General features: G+C 34.4%; 1 protein-coding gene across 5 annotated transcripts; it reads right to left on the bottom strand.

Annotated features, from left to right (window-relative positions):
- Window positions 1-474: 474 nt before the first annotated feature.
- On the bottom strand, window positions 475-15,938 carry LOC140860161 (DNA repair protein REV1). Of its 5 annotated transcripts, XM_073263008.1 has the most exons (28): window positions 15,524-15,938; window positions 15,251-15,395; window positions 14,925-15,040; window positions 14,770-14,846; window positions 13,655-14,076; window positions 12,357-12,500; window positions 11,996-12,128; window positions 11,830-11,918; window positions 11,648-11,698; window positions 11,373-11,576; window positions 9,889-10,008; window positions 9,034-9,126; window positions 8,311-8,370; window positions 8,118-8,204; window positions 7,858-7,941; window positions 7,693-7,765; window positions 7,251-7,319; window positions 7,025-7,117; window positions 5,708-5,908; window positions 5,559-5,638; window positions 5,043-5,117; window positions 4,453-4,964; window positions 3,842-3,902; window positions 3,500-3,635; window positions 3,079-3,165; window positions 2,667-2,736; window positions 1,621-1,728; window positions 475-1,454 (listed from the first exon to the last, which is right to left on the bottom strand). In XM_073263008.1, the coding sequence occupies exons 1-24, from the start codon at window positions 15,712-15,714 to the stop codon at window positions 3,579-3,581; spliced, it is 3,237 nt and encodes a 1,078-aa protein (XP_073119109.1). In that variant the 5' UTR covers window positions 15,715-15,938; the 3' UTR covers window positions 475-1,454; window positions 1,621-1,728; window positions 2,667-2,736; window positions 3,079-3,165; window positions 3,500-3,578. The 5 variants fall into 5 exon arrangements, with proteins under 5 accessions (XP_073119109.1, XP_073119110.1, XP_073119106.1 ...); XM_073263009.1 differs by lacking the exon at window positions 1,621-1,728 and having other exon boundaries at window positions 476-1,454; XM_073263005.1 differs by lacking the exon at window positions 3,079-3,165 and having other exon boundaries at window positions 477-1,454.
- Window positions 15,939-21,467: the final 5,529 nt, after the last annotated feature.

Below are 21,467 nucleotides of genomic sequence, written 5' to 3'. Positions count from 1 at the left end.
TATGTCATGTAGGTAATATACGTGAGAGTTAGTTTTTGAATTTTGAAATTAAAATATGTCACACGTGAAGTATGAAATGGTGAAAAATTTGTATGAAAATAAGATAAAATTGTTAAATAGTATATTTATTTATTGAATAGATTTATTTTTGAAAGTTCACTTGAAAATATAAAAAGTTAATTACTCTAACATGCTCTTGCTTTATTAATAGTAATAGATTAATAGTAATAGATGTTAAAATAGTAATAGATCTAAATCGCGTGATGACATGTTGGATTTAACATTAAAGTTATTATATTTATGATATTTTTGTCTAGATCCAAAATACGCAATGAGAAACGGATGTCTCAAACTTCAAGTTTTGTAAGTTTAATAGGAGATCAAACGTGAAGAAACATTTTTAGTTTTTACAATAATTTTAATTTTAATTATTTCAAATCAATAAACAGATTAAAAGACCCATAAACACAAATTTTAAGAGTATAAAGGTATACATCTTAGAATTTTGTTTGGAAATTTTTGACATTGGATTTGGAAGGATAAACAAGGTTTTTGGTGGAAATGGGCGAATGACGAAACTTGCCTGCACCGCGTGGTTAAATAACTTAGTATGTCTGAATTCCTTTCTTCAAGATGGTTTGGGTTTTCGACTTGTGTTGCAAATGGTGGGAAGTGGAGGAGCAAATATTACATGTACACATTGGTTGGTGACTCAGAGAACTCTGTATTACTCACATGAGATACAGATGATCACAATTCACACAAAGTTATGGCTCATGTATCCTCAGTGGAACAAGATTTCAATCTTTCTAATTCTTGAGCCTGGTTTTCTTCCTTGAACATAGTGAAGAATATGCGGTTTTTTTTTTTTTTGCTGGGGTCAAGAACATGTTGCTGAGTCGGTTAATTTAGTGATGAATCGAATCAGTCACATACTTTCTTCCCATTAATGGCACATTGCCACATGACACAAAGCAACAAATGGCCAAATTATTCACGTCGTCAGGTGTGAAAAAATCCTGCATTTTCAGAACCCATAACAAATGTCTAAAAATAGGGGTTTGATATTGGTTTGAAGATGATCAAATTTCCCACCTCAGGCGTCAGGATTGCCTGATTATATAGCGAGTTTTAACCCAGTTCATCACGGATGAATAATTGGAAAGTTTGCGAAACCCTTGATTCGCTGCAAGAACCAGTTGAGAAAGTCATCCAAGAAATCAATTCCGGTTGTGTTGTTTCTGACATGTTCTGGACATGGGATTGTTGGTTCTGCTGCAAAATTCTGTACCCCGAGATTGGTTTTCCATGGAACCAGTTTCTTTGTGAGGTGTGCTTGAGAACAACTGAGGCGCTATGCTATCAAAGTCCTTACAACAAATGTTGTCTTGTTCAGAACCATTTGTTTTGCCCGATGTTTCGCAACAGTTGAAGCTTGTGGGAAGCTCAAGCACCTGAGTTTCAACAATGGAATCAAGAGTCAGTTATCGTTAAACAGCTTATAGAGCTTGAGCTGCATTATACTGATCAAGAAGTTTCTGGGAGGAGGGTCTGGAACATAAGCCCCTATTGTTGTGTAACAATGGAGATGAAGAAAGTACAAAGAGGGAAGAAATCAACCATTGATGTGCAATAATGCTCGACGTGCCTGGATTCCAAGAAGCCCAATTCTGTTAGTTAATTGTTTCGGAAGCACGGCCAGTTAGAAACTTGATTCATTACATGAAACTGCAAAAACGATTGATGCCTTTCATTTGGGAAATGAGAAAAGGTGAAAAGTAAGACGAAAGTAAAGATGGCAGAAAGAAAGGCAATGGGATAATGATAATAGTACGGGCACCCCAAATGGTGATTCTTCATCCTCCAGCCATCGGGGCTTTTGTGACTGACTCGTTGTGGATGGAATTCATCAGTAGAGGTAGTGTGAGCAGGTTTGCATATGCTAGTATAGCTCATGGTTGCTAGACGGTTTTTTTAATGAGACATTGGTGGCAAGTTTACAAGAATTAGAATTTGGAGTTTCTTTAGGCAGTAAGAAATGGCACCACCACCTTGGCAGAGGAAGTGCAGCACAACATGGTTGGAGAAGCATATGAAATGAGATTCCCAGCAAAGGCTTCCAAGGAAATGACAAGAAAGGCAGTGGGAGGTGGTGGATCGTATCACAAAGATTTTTGTGCTTCAATTGCGGAATGGAGCACCTCAGGCACGTGCAAACGAGTTTTAAAGTTTTAGATAAAGCGACTATATCGAATAAAACCAACCCCAGTTGATGGATGAACCATTAGAAAATTTTGGAAGGATAATTCAGTAATTTTTGCATAATTATCTTTAGTCGTATTCGTTAAAAGATATTATAACAGAAAATAATGGAATTTCAGGGCAGCAATGATTTTTCTGTTCTCAATTTGATCACAAGGAGAAAGGAATGAAGGGAAACAAAAACAAACAGCCAGAGAGTTCAATACATTATCTACCAAATGCTAGGTGTGCATTTGAATTTTCAAAAATATCTAAAAATGCTCCCAAATCAAAATAAATAAAACTAACTTTGTCCGAGTTAAAAAACAAATTTTCGGTAAAATTTTCATGCAACACAAAAGTCCTTGAATCAAGATTGGAATTTCAAAAGTTAACATCATAAGGTAACAATATAACAAACATACCTGGCGTGTCATCTTTCCATAATCAGCATTCTTACTATATCCTCGGTTCATAGTTGGTACACAGATTTTCCTAGCAAATACACAGCACAAATATTGATTATTATTATTAATTTATTTTACTATATGAATCTTGTCATTTTAACAACACATTCCATTCCATTATATGACTTTTTTAGTCAATGAAATCGTAAGACACTAAGACTATATCATTAGTCAGCAAAGGACAAGCATATATTTTTTCTCTATTATAAGATTACTGGTTATTTAGTTTAGCAACTAGTTGGATTTATTCGAAACCAAAATATAATAAATGGTATATCTTTTTTTTGTTAGTGGAAATTCAATCATTAGACAAGATTAACACTTGTTTCGTTAAGTTCATTCTAAGTCCATTATCTTTAGCAGGTATTACCCTCTCGCCGACAACCGAACATAACACTTGTTTCGTTAAGTTCACCTTCCTCTCAGGAAACAAATTACAGCGGCTCCATGCAACAACCTGAGCAAAAAAATCTTCGAACTTTGAATTTTTACGAGTCTAACATCCTGTTAAATATGCAACAATGTAGAACATCTCAGACAGTCCTACGTGAGTGAGAAAGTTCATCAAACTTTATATCTTAATGAGTCTGATGTCCTGTTAGAAAATCCAATAACATATTCTAGAATCATTTTTAAAAAATCTTAGCTGTGTTCTTTAACTTAGTGAATCTACATAGAAATAGTTTATTTGCACACCTTGTTCAGACAATTTTGCAGTCATAACTAGTGGACAGAAACTGTCATTAAATTAGTTAGCCAAATGAGAATCTGCAATAGAGAAAAGTTCACACCTAGGTACAGATCAGTCAGTACAGTTTTTCGCTCACTTCCTGATTCCAATGGTTCTTGCACATCACTATCTGAACGTAACTAATTCTTCGTTGATGGGATATTAAGAATTCCACCATAGTATTCACTCATAGATGCCTACATTCCAAAACGTCGCAAAACACATTATAAGTACATTTAAAGTTTAAGAACAAGAAAAATTAAAGAAGGCTTGGTGAAAATGATAGCAGGATAAAAACGGTGAAAATCTGAAAGAAACCACCACTGCCATCAAGTTTGCTTTTTTTTCATTTTGTACGATCGTGGGGAATTTCGGTGGAGAAAATGTAAAGAGCTGATGGAACCTGCAAATGAGGGAGGATGCTGTTGTAGGCTTGCACAAAAAGTTTCGATCTCTCTGTTAACCTGCGAAACAGGGCAATGAGCAATTGGTGATTAATTCACAGAAATGCAAACGCAGATACAAGCCACATAGACTAATTTAAAATATTCCGAGTTAATGATACACGAAAAATTACAAAGTGGAAAAGCGTTCATAGTTTTCATAATTGCAGGTAAAAAAAATTATAACAGCAAATATGATGCAATTTATAATATCAGAAAAAGTATGACCAGGGCAAATGTACATTCCATTGAAATTAAAACTCTTTTAACCTCAGATTTAAAAAATTGACAGCATGTCTCAACCTAAAGCAAAATCTTGAACTTAACAATTTTTTTGTTTGAAGGTCATATCATTAATATTCCAACATTATATCATGGTTGAAAACAACCTGACTGGTTCAAGCCTAACCTAAAGTTCAAATTTGTACTTTGTATGAGCTCATAATAAGAACTTCTAAGTACTGATCAACCTAGAACTCATATATACTCTTTATAAACTACTAAATTCACTAGTTAGAACTCAGTTCTCACGCACAGCACTCATTACGACATGCAACAAATCTATACTTACCTTCTCAAAAGGCATAAACAAAAATGAATCTCCTCCATATCTGTTTCAATCTTGAGATCAACATATTGCTTGAAAAGCTCATGCATGCAACTAGCCGTATTATCTAGTTCATCATCGGTCACTTCTGAGGACACCTTAATCTCAGACATAATCTGCTGCAGTAAAGAGGACAAAGGACCACAGGGTCCAGACTCATACAACTTCGCAAAAAGGTTCAACATACAACTGCAGCTGGTTTTGAACTTGTCAACCCATCGTGGAGGATTTCCGATCCAAAGATTAATGTTTGACTCCAAATCCCCAAATTCAGTCCAGTTATTGGTTAAGTTACTGGAAGAACCTTTAGCAAATTCTGGTCTTCTGTGGGCAGGAAGATGCTCAAGTATGTCTTTTCTCAACTCTTCAGGAAGTTGTAGCAAAGTGGAGCAATCTACTTGACTAAGAGATGCGGGCATTAGAGTTTTAGGAGAAACTGAAGAGGATACAGAAACGAGGGTTGCTTCATCACCACACTGCTTTTCAACAGAAAACAAAATATATGATCAAGCAGCCTAATAAAGAACAAGGAACACAAGCATCAACAACATTACCTGAATTTTCTCATCTTGCACCAATAGATCGAATGAAAGCTCAGGGACAATTCTTTTTCCTTTCAAGTCCTCTTCCTGAAGAGAATAATGATGGAAAGACACAAAATTAGTGCAGAAAAAAATGTACATAATAAAATAAGTGTATAGAAAACAGTGATCGGATCTAAAACACAACAAAATGATATCAAATATTATCATAATTTTTAATACAAAATATATTTATCATAATATTAACTAAAGTCCAAAATTGGTTCCAGATATTATCCTTAACTTCATTTTAATCTTATAAATGGTTTATATGCAGACTGTTATAAAACATGCAGCAAGGTAACCATATAAGCATTTCAATAATTACACATATGTAACAACGGTTCAAATTACAAAGTGGATCATGCTTTGGATGCAAAGTTTTAATGAAAAACCAAGACTAAACACACAGACTTTCTTCACTGTTGCGTTCATGTCGAAAGCAGGACATATCATCGGACAAAAAGGATCAAGTAGCGCAGCCAATACCTCATTGCCAACAGCAGTAATATTTGATTTTACTGGATGAGCATGACGAGATTCCTTTTCATCGAATTTTATGCCTAACACTAAAGAAAATTCTCATAAAAAACTTACAAACACAAAAGCCTCCGTTACAGAAATTATAAAATATTTACCTTTGCCGCTGAGTGAAGCATCACATATAACGCTTGTATTAACAAAGTTGCCTTTATTATCTGATACAAAACCGAATAGCTTTCCACCATACATATCATTAATTTCTGAAACAACTTCAGGTGGAAGAGACTTTATAACTGTCATATCCAGGTCGTGAAGAGGAGGAAGGGTTGCAATTTCAGAGCTGGACAAGCCGGCGCCTGTTTCAACAGAGAATCGTGTACTGATATTAGAGTGTAGTTGACCCTGAACTTCATGAGATTCAGTAATCAAGAAACCATATGAAGCACAAAACCTTTAGAATGAAATCAAGAAAAGATAAATGTAAATTAGTGTTGTATAAAAGAAGCTTTCTTAAAATGCCTTAAACCAGCACAGCTTTTCATGCTATATAATTAAAATTTATCACGAGTATAAGTAGAGTTCCTAGTACAGACACAGGTTATAAGAGTTACACGGGAATACTACAATGGAACAGCATTCAGCAACATGGGGTAAAGTATGAAGGAGATGAAAAACATGGTGTCATGCACAGAAAATTAACAGTAAGAAAATAACGCAAAACAGATGGAATTAAATAATGAAGTGACGCATGAGGTGGAAAATTGCTGCTTTGTGCCTGGTTTCACGTTTCAACCCCTCCTATACATGCTAGAGGGAAGGAAGTAGGATGAGTAGAAAAGGAACTAGAAGGAAAGAATAATGAAATCTAGATATAAAACCCTAAAAAAAATTTCAACAGCATATGAAAGAAAGATGAGGCTGGAAACTCTACAAAAACATGGGGAAGCCTCATTATTGAGTAAGGAGGGTGGTAGATGCTCAAAAGACATTAAAATTTATTCCAACTATGTACATTTAGGTGGAAAAACTGACCTTTTTCTGTTTTATTTTTCGGAGAAATTCTAATCCCAAAAATCGAAACAAACACGCATATTCAGTCTCCCCCCTCAAATTTTCTTTTTCCTCCTTTTTATAACTCACGACATAATCATTAATTTTAGCGACTGCCGACTAATCCTTTTTACTTCTTCAGAATATAATTTTCTTATCTCGTATTCAAACCAAAAGCTTTGAAACTTTACACTAACGTTATGTCACAATGTGATATGCCATGATTTGAGATCTACTAGAAAAAGAAATCTCTCTCAAAGAATGTGCAAATATACTAACATATTTCTGCTAATAAGTTTGATCTTAGAAAGTAAACACCAAACATTAAAAAGGGAACCCCTGTGATAAATTTTAAAAATCCATTTAATAATTGATGCTCTACTTGGGACAAAAAAATAATTCATCACGAAATCTTTGGTCACCTGAATCACCATGGTTGGAAAGATCACCACTTTGGATTCTATCCTTTTTCGAGGAGGAGGCAAGCCAAGAAAGAATTGAATTTCTCTCTTGAACTTCAACACCAAGTAAAGAACCAGTTATTAAATAAAACAATTAAACAACAAAGACGAAGAAAAATGGAAACTGCACTAACAAACTCGTGTTCTTAAAAATAATACAGTTCCGAGAAGTGATAGAGGAACATACCTTGCTTGCTCTCATCCGAACCTTCAAGTTTCGAGACCTGCAAGCCCATGCCTCGAATATCTCTAACGTCTGCACATCAATCGTCATGTTATCTAAAAAAATGAAGCAATTTGAATGGAGCTAAAGCAGGACAGGTGAAATAACAAACAAAATTTAGAAATCAGCGTGTAAAATCATAGTGATGATTACAAGAGAGAGAGCATCAACCAGTGGACGTTTAAACCAAATAAAATTACTAGTTTTGTATTTAGTATCAACATGTAATGCACACAAACATGCAAACTGAACAAATAAGAAAGCAGAGCTACATTTCATTTCCAACAAGCCACAAGGACGAATGATCAAAAAAATGAACAAACATGCAGAAGTTACCCAGTAAGTAAACGAGGTCCAGAAATAACAAATTATTGTGGGAACAATAAAATAAACTGTAATTGACTACCTATATGGAAATACCCAAAGAGCTTAGTAGCCAACCTCTGAAGCACGCCCACATCATCAGTTGCATCCGGAATCTGTCATGAAATCATAGCTATAAGAACATGTGCAAGGGTTTCTTATTATAAATACACCAAAAGGATAAAGGTTGACGCGAATACAACATTACCGACATAGAATGGCTAAGATTCTCACAGTCTCCACAGCCCATATACTTCACTGGCTCCGCAGAATCAGCTCTTCTCTTCTTTATCTGAATCGACACCATTGTTTTTTTAAATCGACACCATTGCTTAATGTATCAAAGATGTGATTCAATGGCTAAAATTGTCTTGCATCTCTTAAGTTTTACATCTATCCAGGTACGTGGCAGTACAATAACACCACGCACACTTCTAAAGCCTCAAAATGATTAAAATAAGGGAAAACCTTGATAGTAAAAGACCGCCCTTGCACTCCACATCCCTGCAATCGCAGCGAAACCTCCTTGCACAGATTCGTGAGAAAATGCTGAGTCTGAAACCAGGAAAAAAATTAACAACAGGAATTTGGTCAAAAAATAAGAAAGGTTGGTAAGACTCGAAAAACAATATGAAGGTTAGTAAGACAATGGACCACTGACATCCTTCATATTCCTGAACCTCACACCCCAATTAACTTCAGCGCCAATGGACTTGCTTCCCTGCAAAAGGGCAAACCACATACACAGGACAAAACCACAAATTTAAGACAGTTCGGGAAAAATAAAAATGAAATGGGGGGTGATAACTTACAAAATCCATCTAAATGCTGCTCCCACGTTGGGGCACATGTTACATGACTAGACAGTATGCACTAACACATGAACCATGGAAAGCTTATATATATGGATGCTATGCAACATCCACCAAGACATAAAAATATTTGGCCTGTTCTTTAAGGAATAGGCTAAGATGTGGTATTATATGGCTGCTAACCCACATAGAGCAAAACATGCAGAATAAAGGTGTTAAAAGCCAACCGGTACTGATTCCTAAAGAATACAACATTCCATGCAACTGGGAAATATTATCTGCGGTTCTATGGATGTTTCATGTACCTATAACCTACCTGAACAAATATTATATTTTTTCCCCACACATTTGGAATGATATAAAAAATTCTGAAACCATGTCTAACACACTAGGCACCACACCAGCAATGTCTGTTCCTTGATAATAACAACAACCGACATATGGAAAGACATCAAGAAGTAAGAATGTAAGTTTAGACATAAAAAATTGATCAAAGCATCTGAAGAACACTACTCGACTTCATAAGAAGATGAAGCTTGAAATGCCACAAGAAAGAACCCTAGCCTACCCACCTGAATAACTCCAACCACTCTATTGTCTACCCCTCTACAGTAGTTCCACAGCATCTCTCCAGTTTTCATTCCGAAATCCTTTTGAAGAGACTCCTGAAAACATCAGAAAATAGAAAGTCGAAAAAACAAAAAACAAAAACAAAAAATGTCCAGTAAATGTGATAGCCATAAATCCCCAGAAATCAATTTTTTTTCTATTAATTCCATCAGCAGTAGATTCATTCAGTTCTGTTACACTGTTAACAGACTTGGCTTGAACCAAGTTTCATGCGGTTCAGCCAATAGTGGGACCACGAATATTGAATAGTGAAAGCTTGAGAGTAGACAGTGAACAGATTCTAATAAAATTTTTACAGAGAACTAAAAAACCTAGAGGTATTAAATTTATGATAATTTGACATCTTTGTGAGGAAATTAATTTGCAGGCAATCTAAAAAACGATGGGAAAAATGAATTCACACTGCAATTGCGCATAATGAAAAGTCACATGAATGTTCCAGTGAGAAGGAAGGGATACAACCATTAGTCTGTGCCAGAAATTTATTGCAAAATTTGGTTTTATTTTGGGTGTTTTGGGAGAAGATTTTTGGAAAATAATTACGTTTGGTTTTGTATTGGGGAAATGACAGTATTAATTTTTTATAATTATACCTGAGAATGAGAAATTGTTTCTGGAAAATGAAACAAACATTGAATACAATTTATTCTTCGATCAACATGCTTTAATAATACAAGGTGACAAACTGGTAAATTTGACAAAATGCAAGAATACAAGAAAACTGAAGTCGAGATATATATTTGGGTTTTAAAAGGCATCAAACAAAGACATCCAATCGACTTAAAGTAAATGACCACCTTGGAGAGTAACCTGAGCTCCCCACAAGTTTCCACGCGTATTTTCTTCAACTTTTCCTCCAAAACATTACCAATTCCAGGAAGCGCCTTGACTGGTAGTGTGCATAAATAATCATCAACCTGAAATATGAAAAGGTTTAGGACAACCTTTACTAGTTTAAACTTAAGAGCACGCAAATAATTTGAGGTCCTGTAAATAACTCAACTTAAACAGGATAAAAAGTAAGAACACTTTTTTGATGATATATCAGTATTAAAATTTCCTAGAATTCACTATATCTTAACAACATGTAATCATATTCTCAATCATTTGTAGATACTGAGCCTTAGATAATTTCTGAAAAGAAAAAGAAAGCAGGAACATGCCATTTTATCATTCACCAACATAGGATTTTAAGCCATAGATATATTTCTTGGGGCTAATGTAAGATTCACCATCAGATAAAAAAATCTGATGCATTCCTTGACCAATCAAGTTATTTTACGGCAAAAGGCTGTAGTTTTGGATTTGCCTGCCCATTGTCAACAACTAAAGTGTCCAGATAAATTGGACTGCACTTTCCTTTCTCTTTTTTGGCCTTTAACTAACCTTGGTTTTTCCAAGATAGCGGGTCTATGGAACTCTTGTATCAACAATAAAAAGTGAACCTCGGATTGCATGCAAGGATTTCCAATTAAGTTTCGTGATACACAATATGCAAACAAAAAATTGTGAAAATTTCAAAAAGTGGGAAAAAATAAAGCTTCATACAAGCATACAATCAAGGACTTGTCAGTGGAACCATCTGTCAATTAGAAAGAAAAGAAAAAAACAAAATAGCATCACTTGAAAGCAGTAATTTAGGGCATCATTTGACTGCTCTTTTCCCTAACTTGCACACCAAGTGAAAAAATGCTCTGAATCCAGAAGAAAATAATGTGGGCTTAGAGAGATGTGGCGTAAAATTTATATGTGATGTAACTTTCAGTCAGTTTCTCAACTGAAAGAACATTACCAAACAGGCCAAATAAATCTGAAACACAGTAATTCTTTACTTTAATTTTATACTTTTTCACAAAACCATATGATGAAGGAAAAATATCTTGTTTCCAAACATTACCACTTCTCCCGATTGACGTAAATTATTTTATATTTAAAAAACTAGAAAAAAACTCAACATCTTTAAAGTAAAACCTCAGAAAAAGCAATAGATTTTCCTGCATGGCTGACTTAGTATTTCGAGTGTTATGGTGGCATTGTTAAATCATTGCTGCAAAAATGATTATGGACTTATTTCCATTCAATTTGCATAGACCAGTTTATAGCTGTCGCACAAAGAATAGGGCACGCCTCCAGATAAATAGAAAATACAGGAAAGTGAATGAGGAAGGTTGCTAGTGAAAATCTGCGAATAACAGCCAAAAGACGAAAACAGACTAGTCACCCAAGGTGAGACTTTTCTGAAGCAAGTATAATAACAGGACATTTTAGAGCTGGTATTTACCTTTTCAGGAGGAAGGTAATACTGGCCATTAGGTTTTGCAGATTTTGTGGCAAGGCGAGCCATAAGCATGTTGCTTGAGATTCCCGCACTTACAGTGCATCCTGTGGTGTCAAATATCTCCTTTCTAATTACTGAAGATAAGCATAGAGGGTCCCCCACTTCTGACTCAGAAATATCCAAAAAAGCTTCATCACAACTGACAGCCTGCATTAAAAACTCTCATATTAAGATATGAAAGGTCTGAAACCTCCTTAAAAATGTTTTCAAGGCCCCACCTGCACCTTCTTGCAGTGCTTGTGCAAAATGTCATAAAATTGATCTGCTACCTGTAAAGCGAGATGTGTCACATCAAAGAGCCATGTAATGCACAGTCATGAAAGATACGAGAGTTAGGTTGATATAATTACAATAGAAACATTAGATTTACAAAATCCACAAAAAAAAGCCTAATAAATACCTTCTCATAAGCTCCAAAATCATATGGAACTATAATTAGCTGAGGGCATCGAACTTTGGCATCTTTAACAAACATTCCGGCCTTTACTCCTAGAGACATGCAATGTATCAAACACCAATATACATGAGAGAAAACGAAAAGCTGCAGTTTCAGATGACAAGCCAACCATGATCTCGAGCAGGATAATTGGCAGATGAAATTTCAGCAGTACCACGGGGATTATCAGAATGGGATACTGCAACAGGTTTGTTCTGTAATTCAGGATGGTTCCTGATGACCACTGATACAAAGAAGCAATCCTGGATAGATATACAATTTTGCAAGATTATTTTTGAAACAAATGATAGAAAGAAAGGATAGGGACCGAATGACTATAATATAACGAGCCAAAAGAAGACATATACTCTTACCATTTTCATTTAAATTAATTTGGCAAGAGTTGGGAGATAAATCATGTATGCAAATAGGAAGGAAAAATCAAGAGAAGGAAATTATACTGAATCCTAACTTCCCTGTATCATACATACCAAGTCCATGTGTACTACGACTGTCTTCTGAGTCTTTGCAGCAGAGTTGAGAATAGAATTTTTGTGAGTAAAACCACTAGAAGAGCTAGGAAAGCGGTTACGGTAACGGTTTCTCCAAGTGCCAATAAAATGCAGTCTAGAACTCTGAGGGGAAAATCTAATTAGACGCTCGACAATCAATATTATTTCAAGTACAAAAGCTAAACCATTTGACCAGGAAAGTATAGTTAATCTGAATGAACAAACAGTTCAAAAGATAAAACAGAATCACCAAGGAAACAAACTGAAGCAAATAAAAAGAAACAAGATAGAGAATCTCAAATCAAAAAAGGCGAAAAATAATAATCCTACAAGTATAGAAAACAATGCCTGATTGCAATCTTAATCATACACCAATCAGCCACAGAACAAGTCAACTATAGTACTGTATATCAAATGCATTAGACATCAGAATACCAGCACCCTATAACAAAATATTTAAAATATCCTGATTGAGGAAAACAAATTATTTCCCTCAATACATCAATAAAACTTTGCTCAATTAATTCTACGAAGCAAAAGAAGCAACAGATTGGACATGGAAAGAAATAAACCCGCTGAATCACAAAAAAGTTCGATTGTACAGGTCAAAATGCTATGCATTGAAGCTCCCACGTCATATTAAGGCTTCTTAATCCAAGTCTACAAAGTGTATAATAATACAAATTCTGCAGAAAAAAGTTCGTACATTCAATTCAAGGGACTTTCAAAATTACAGACTAAAAATTTTAATCCAAATATTTTAAGTTCAACGTAAAAAATGAAGCTAAAGTATAAATGAAAATTAGCTCATTTTTTGATATATCACACCAGGTTCAAAGGTCCACACCTTAAGACAGAAACACATAATAAGACCTAACAAAATTATTTACAGAGGTACATTCCAGATCTTTTCAACTGCTTTAATTCGTATTTAAAACAACTATTCAATTGATTCTTTGCAGAGATGATTATGATACCCACCCCCAGGCTCAAACAATTGTAAAACCCCATTTATTGGATTATTTATATTCATAAGAAGACAGAAAAATTCAGGAGAAAAAACTTCGAAACACCAACTTTGAGGCCTAGAGAAAAGTTAAATTTCTCTGTCCGCAGTGTTAGAAAGTCATGCTTAACTGGTGAATCTTACTATTTAGGGCGTTCAGATTTCACAAACATCTCAAACCGATGCTTGTGCAGATTTTTTTAATAGTGTGTGAAAGTGATAACAAAAGGTAAGCTGAAAAAAATTATTTCCAAGAATTACAAGTTCTTACTTTAAAATAATTATCTACAAAATTGGGATCTGTCAGAGTTGAATGACGTTGATTAGGAGGCAAATTAGTCCTTAGGCTTGATGCTTCATCAGAAACCTCGCAATTGCTAGACATGGGCCTAATTTCACAGCGACTTTCTACACTGCATGCTGACTCTTCAGCTATCAACTTATCTCTGTTCCCTTGCCAAAGTTCATCAAGTTCCACACTGCTCTGGTCTCCCTCCTCTAAAGACTTGTGCTCCTCAGATAAACTAGAATCCATCTTGTTCAATGATGGATTATCATATTCAGTCATTGATTGACCATCGAGAAATGAAGATTCGATATCAGATACTCGACTGTTCTTGACAGTGAAAAAGGCAGATAACTTAGGTTGGCCATCACTCTCAGTTACAACCTGCTCCAGCTGATAAGGAATCCCTACGAGAATAATAAAACAAGGGACATGATGGTTCCACATTTTATAGTTAAACAGCTAAAGTTTTTCTCCAAATTTAAGAGGGAAATGTATTGTTCGATTTAAAAACACACCAAGTGAAAACTTCAGATATAGGTTCATAAAAACATTTTTCATGAAGTGTTAACTTCATTCCATGAGGAACATTTAGAAACAAAATTGCCCTATGGTCAATAAATTAATTGAGAAGCATTCTCAAATCTCAATAGTGTTGTGTCATTATTTATGAAGTATTCACGACCATGTCATGCCAATTCTTATATATTCAGAACTAAAGGCTAAACAATGAGATATCATACATACCACACTGGCACGCTACAAGGAATGATTTACTGCAGCCACTGAAAAATTAATTACAAGAGAAGTATACTGCATTTCAAGGTAACTTTTATAATTGATTACGCTGAAATGCCAATACTTCTAAATGTTAAATGTGCTATAGAAGTAGCTAAGACATATCCAAACCAGTAGAAAAGTTAATTACTTTTCACCAACTCTCCTATCCTGGTAACATTTAGGGTAGTTCTTCAATGTCTTGACCAACGTATGATCCCAGGTTTCTTTTGATTATAAAGAATCAAAGATGAATCAAAATCACGTTACATCTAGAATTAACAGAGAAACCTAGCTGAAGTATCCTTTCAAATAAAACTTACAACTCAAAAGTTCATTGGCAGCAACAGAATCCAGAACCCATGTAGGTTTCACTACTGGAAGTCCGCCACTGAATGCCCTATATCATTGACAAATTCATCTTAAGAAACATCTATCTTCACTTTTGATACGCGAATTAACAAACTGCATAACGAACCTCAAGTTCTTGATTTTACTGTTGGGGAGATTACTGCAGATAATATGAGTAACATGATGCCTAGAAAAATAATTTTCAAAACGCCCTCCATACTTCAGCATGTATCCACGAAGCTCCTGTGAAAAGATAATTTGTGTGTAACTTCAATGTGTTTCATACATAAGTCCAAGCACGATTCTTTTAAAGAAAGCTGAATGGATGGATAAAAGCACATATCCCAAATGCAACATAGACGTTATTAAGGGGCAAACCAATTAACTGAAGATCAAATTTTGAGTAGTTCAGCAATCTTCAGAGTGAAAATGTAAGACTGGAAAGGATCACACCTGACTAGAAGGAACAGTGTATCCATCAACAAAAATTGAAACTCCGGAAAAGATGGACCTCCCGGAACTGAAACCACTACGAGAAGAGCTTGAAGCCGCAGCATCAAACTGCTCATGCAGTTTCTGATTCTTCACAACCATGTAACTACACCAAGGTTGCACCCACAAAGTTATCTCCAAAAAAAACAAACCAGAAACAATAGAAGCTTCTTGGCCTCATGAAACAAGTTTACAAATAATACTTTGAAATTGATAACCAAAACAAAAGTTTACCTGCCGAAATCGGAGAAGGGGGAGTTTCCGAAAGCGGAAGAGCGAGAATTAGCGCCCCAAGCCATGCCTAGGGTCTTTTGGGCGGCCTTCTTCCTGTTCTTAGCGTTCCTGTCATCACTGCTACGAGAAGAATTATTTGAGGAGACCGATTTGAAACTCCGCTTTGATTTGGAGGCTGAATTGGAACTCATACTAGCTTGGGATTTAGCAATTACTTGAAGTAATTAAACAAATCGAGACTTTCTTTTTTTGGGCAGAGAAGGAAATTTCGATCTTCATGGGCATTGTGTAGTTGTATCGAGGAAGACTCTTTTATGCCTTCCAGATTTTAAATCATTTGCCCGGCCTAGCTAACACAAGTTGAAGACGGATTATATATCCGTCAAAGTGTTGTCATTCTATTTATAAATTGTTCGTCACCAGTCAACCAACCATAAAGAAATTCTCCTTCCATCCAAATAACAAACGTGGGAAAAGAAGAAGCAAAACTAGACATTCAGTAGAAAATTTATAGAAATAAGCCTCTCTACATTTTCATTTAAAAAAATAGACCTATTAGAACAAATTCCTTATTTATCCCCCTGCTTAAGCTTTCCCAACTAATACAAGCCGATAAATCGGGTCATTTGCAAAAATGACCCCTACACAAAAAATTTTTTAAGTTTAAAGGTTCCGCACATTTTTCTTTTTTTGGGTGAATACCCCTATTTTAAATTAATATTTTAATATTAAGTTTAATTAATCTCTAATAGGATTTTGACCCACCAAAATCACAACGGCTTCCTTCTTCTTGCTCCTCATTCTTGATCGCTTTTTTCTTATTCTGGTTCATCGGCATTTTTTTTTTCTCCTATATTTTCACTCTCAATCTTCATTTAATTTGTAGCATTCTCAACCTCTTCATTTTCTTACCAAAGCTTAATGAAATTATCATTATCACAAAATGTTTTTTCATAGGATGATTGGAAGATAAGGTATTTTGTTTGTTTATTTATTTTTCATGTTTTTGGGTTATCCATTTAGCAAGTAATTTTCCACTGAAGGGTCAGTCGCAAAAATGACCTCCACACAAAAAAATTTTAAGTTTAAAGGCTCCGCACATTTGTTTTGGGTGAATAGACCTATTTTAAATTAATATTTAATATTAAGTTTAATTAATCTCTAATAGGGTTTTGGCCCACCAAAATCACAACGGTTTCCTTCTTCTTGCTCCTCATTCTTGATCGCTTTTTTCTTATTCTGGTTCATCGGCATTTTCTGTTTTTTTCTCCCATATTTTCATTCTCAATCTTCATTTAATTTGTAGCATTCTTAACCTCTTCATTTTCTTCTCTCCAAAGAAATGTAGATGAAAACCAAAGCTTAATGAAATTATCATTATCACAAAATGTTTTTTCATAGGATGATTGGAAGATAAGGTATTTTGTTTGTTCATTTATTTTTCATGTTTTTGGGTTATCCATTTATCAAGTAATTTGACATATTCATTTTATTGAAGTATTTATTTCAGTCGGTTACATTATATAATACAGTAGGTTGAAAACATTAAATCAGTTGGTTACCTTTAAGTAAGTTAAACCATATATTACAGTCGGGTATTAGCATTCAATTAGTTGGTTAATTTCAATAGATTATTTATTAATATTTTATTTTAAAAATATATTTTGTGAACTGAGCTTTGATTCAAATTTTAATTAATTTTGATGGTTGAGTGGAAGAGTAACTTGATATATCATTCCGTTTGTTGAAACATTTATTTCAGTCGGTTTAGTTATATATTACAGTTGGTTTAGTTATATATTACAGTCGGTTGCAAGAATAAAATCGGTTGGTTGTATTTCAGTAGGTTAAGATTTATATTAAAGTCGGTTAATATCATTCGATTAGTTGATTAATTTTCAATTGGTTATTTATTATTCTTTTATTTTTTGTAACAGATTTTGTGGACCGAGATATGATTCAAATCTTAATTAATTTTGGTGGCGAGTGGAAGGTGACGGTGAACATAAATATTCATGGTGTGATGGAAGTAATTCGAGATGACATGCTATATCTATTGATGAGAGTAATGTGAGTATTGAAGATGTTGAAGATGCAATTTTTGAAACAGTTCAATTGGATAGACATGATAGGGTGTTGAAGCTAAGTTACTTGCCAAAATTTGAGGCATGCAATCTGAGACCAATATATATAAAAAGCTCACGTGCATTGGCAACATATCTGTCTTTTGGCGTTTCAAATGTTAGATCTTTGCTTCATGTTGAATTGATAGAAACAAGTGGCTTCAGAACCATTGATGAAACAAATGATAATGCTAGAGATGTTGAAGTTTGTAAAGATCTTAATGATGAGAGGGTTGCCAATTATGATACTGAAATATATGGTGGTGATAAGAGAACATATGATGAATATTTTGACGGGGTATTTTTTGAAAATGAGTTAGACGATGGAATGAATGAACATGAAGTTTTTATGGATGACACACAAGAGAGATTGATAATGCGGTGACCGAAATAGTTGAGCTTGTTATGAGTGAAGAGAATCATGTTGATGAGCTTACATTGTGTACTCCAAGAAATACACGAGTTGAATCTTCTTATCATGAAGAGAATCATGTTGATGGGCGTATATTGTGTACAACACAGAATACACAAATACGAGATGTTGAAGGGAATGCGACTTATTCATTTAATGATTTGTCTAACTTTTTTGTCGGTTAGGAGTTTGAGAGAAGAGATGAATTTCAAACATAGTTGTTCAAGACTCGTTTAAATTCCTTCTTTGAAATAGATGTTCGAAAATCCAACAAAAAAGTTTATGATGTTAAATGTGTGACACCAAGCTGAAGTTGGAAAATACGTACATCACAAATAAAGAATTCATCACGATTCTCGATACATGTTTATCGCAACGTCCATACTTGTGACCTTTCACATCGGAGGAAAATGCATTGGCAAGCAACTTCAGACTTTGTAGCAAATATTTTGGTTGAAAATTTTAAAGGACAACTCAGCTTGCCTAAACCAAAAGCCATTATCACGATGATGCAAAATAAAGGTGTTGAAATTAGTTATTTCAAAGCATTGAGGGGAAGACAAGTTTCTTTGGATAAGTTACTTGGAAGTCCTGAAGAGAGTTATAGAATTTTGCTTTCGTATTTGCATATGGTGAAGCAAGTGAACAAAGACTCAATAACTGATTTGGTGACAGATTCGAAGGGTAGATTTAAATATATGTTTCTAGCATATGGGGCATGCATTGATGGATTTCGTAGAATGAGAAAAGTTATATCTGTTGATGGAATATTTTTGAAGTGCAAATATAGATGTTGTTTACTTGTTGCTACTGCACAAGATTGTGACTTTCATCAGTATCCTATAGCATGGGCCATTGTTGAACCTGAGAATGATGATTCGTGAGCTTGGTTTTTGCAGAAATTAAAGGAGTTTATTCATGATGATCCTGACTTGGTAATCATTTCTGACAGACATATATCTATTATTAATGATGTCCGTACTATATATGAGCATGCGTCACATGTACATTGCTCGTGGCATATTTCACAAAATCTTAAGAGAATATCTGGCGGAAAAGATGGGATTGATTTGTTTATGAGAACAGCATATGCATACAAACTATCCTAATTTGAAGAGTTGTACAGATGTTTGAGAGAAAGGTATCCTAACATTGCATCGTATCTCGAAATGCATTCATCTCCTGACAAATGGTCTAGAGCTCATTCTCCCGGTGCTAGATACAATATAATGACGACAAATGGAGTGGAGTCAATAAATGCAATACTTAAAAAAGAAAGAGAGTTACCTGTTGTAGCGTTGTTGGATGAAATTCACAAATTAACTTCAAAGTGGTTCAACAAGCCTCGAAATGTAAGTCGGTTAATAAAATTATTTCAGTCTGTTAAGTGTGTTTATTAAGTAGGTTGATGCGTATATTTCAGTCGGATAAGTGTGTTTAATCAGTAGGTTTTGATATTTCAGTCGGTTGAGTGTGTTTAATTAGGTTGGTTAAGTGTGTTTAATCGGTAGGTTTATGCTTATATTTCAGTCGGCAAAATTATTTCAGTCGGTTGTGTGTTTAATTAGCGGGTTTATGCTTATATTGCAGTCGGAAAATAAAATTATTTCAGTTGGTTAAGTGTGTTTAATCAGTAGGTTTTATACTTATATTTCAGTCTGTTAAGCGTGTTTATTCAGTAGGTTGATGCGTATATTTCAGTCGATTAACTGTGTTTAATCAGTAGGTTTATGTTTATATTTCAGTCGGAAAATAAAATATTTAAGTTGGTTAAGTGTGTTTAATTAACAGGTTCAGCTACGACGACACTTACTCCTTCTACAGAGGCTATCTTGAGAGCTAATTTTACATTGTCACAACGTTTAAAAGCATCTCAGCTGAATGCATTTGAGTATCAAGTATTTGGTGATGGGAAGATTGAAGTTGTTAACTTATCTAACAAATCTTGTAGTTGTCGAGTGTTTCAAGTTGATAAACTCCCATGTGCTCATGCAATTGCATCAATTTACTGGGCAAAATTAGATTTGTATGACTTTTGCTCGCCCTACTACTCATCTCAAATGTGGGCTCTCATTTATGTCAGTACTATATATCCGGTGCCTATTGAAAGTGAATGGAACATTCCAGATAATTTTCGATATGATGTACTTCCCCCGGACGTCAAGAGGAAACGTGACAGAGCACAAAAAGAAAGAATACCCTTTATAAGAGAGTTTGGTCGGAAGAGGAGTAAAAAATGTGGTGTGTGTCATGAATCAGGCCATTATCGAAAAAAATGCCCACATAAACAGACTCATATGTAAAAAATTTGTTTAGTTTCTTGTTTAAAATGTTGTATTTGGATGTTGTTTAGTTTTTTCGAGTAGGTTGTATTTTGTAAACATGTTATCAAACTTTGTATTGGAAAATGATCTAATTTTTCTTACAATCAGTCGGTTAATGAAAATATATCAGTTGGTTGGATGTGTGAAATCAGTCAGTTACTGTACATATATCGGGTGGTTCAATGTATTTAATCAGTCGGTTAATGCAAATATATCAGTTTTTTGAATGTGTTACATCAGTCGGTTATTGTACATATCGGGTGGTTCAGTGTATTTAATAAGTCGGTTAATGCAAATATATCAGTTGGTTAGATGTAAAATCAGTCGGTTAATGCAAATATATCAGTTGGTTGAATGTGTCACATCAGTCGGTTATTGTATATATCTTCAATGTATTTAATCAGTTGGTTAATGCAAATATATCAGTTGGTTAGATGTAAAATCAGTCGGTTAATGCAAATATATCAGTTGATTTCACATCACAAATCTTTAGTATTAATCAGTCTCTGTTGGCCATTAAAGTATTTTAATTGGTTCAATGTGTTAATCATATTTCAGTTGATTCAATGTCTTGATATCATAACTATATAATATAGAAGTATGTTACACGATTTACATATGATAATATAATGTACAATCACACTTCAATTGGCTGAATCCTATATGTCAATTAGTTCAATGATATAAAAATATGCTACATTTGATATATTATTAGTTTCGTATGTTCGTCGATGCGAACGAAAGAAGATTGTCCGAAATTTTGTAATTATATTTTAACTTCGTAAACTATATTTTCAATTGATTCAATGAGATATATCAAATAGTTCAATGTGTTTATTCAGTCTGTTTTAATTAGTTCAACGTGTTAATCAATCATTTATGCTTATGATCTATTAAGTATGTCTTTTCAAAGAATAATATATGATGTAGAAGCAAATATTACATTTGATCATGATTGTCAAGGATTATTAGTTAAAACTACAATCAATCGGTTTATAGTATTATCAGTTGGTTTATAAGTATGTTTCAGTCGGTTTATGCATATGTCGGCCATTAAAATATTTCAGCTGGTTCAATGTGTTTAA

Source organism: Henckelia pumila, chromosome 4, assembly GCF_033568475.1.
Source record: "Henckelia pumila isolate YLH828 chromosome 4, ASM3356847v2, whole genome shotgun sequence".
NCBI lineage: Eukaryota > Viridiplantae > Streptophyta > Magnoliopsida > Lamiales > Gesneriaceae > Henckelia > Henckelia pumila.
Note: the sequence above shows the minus strand (reverse complement) of the source record. Positions and strands in the feature narration are given on the sequence as shown.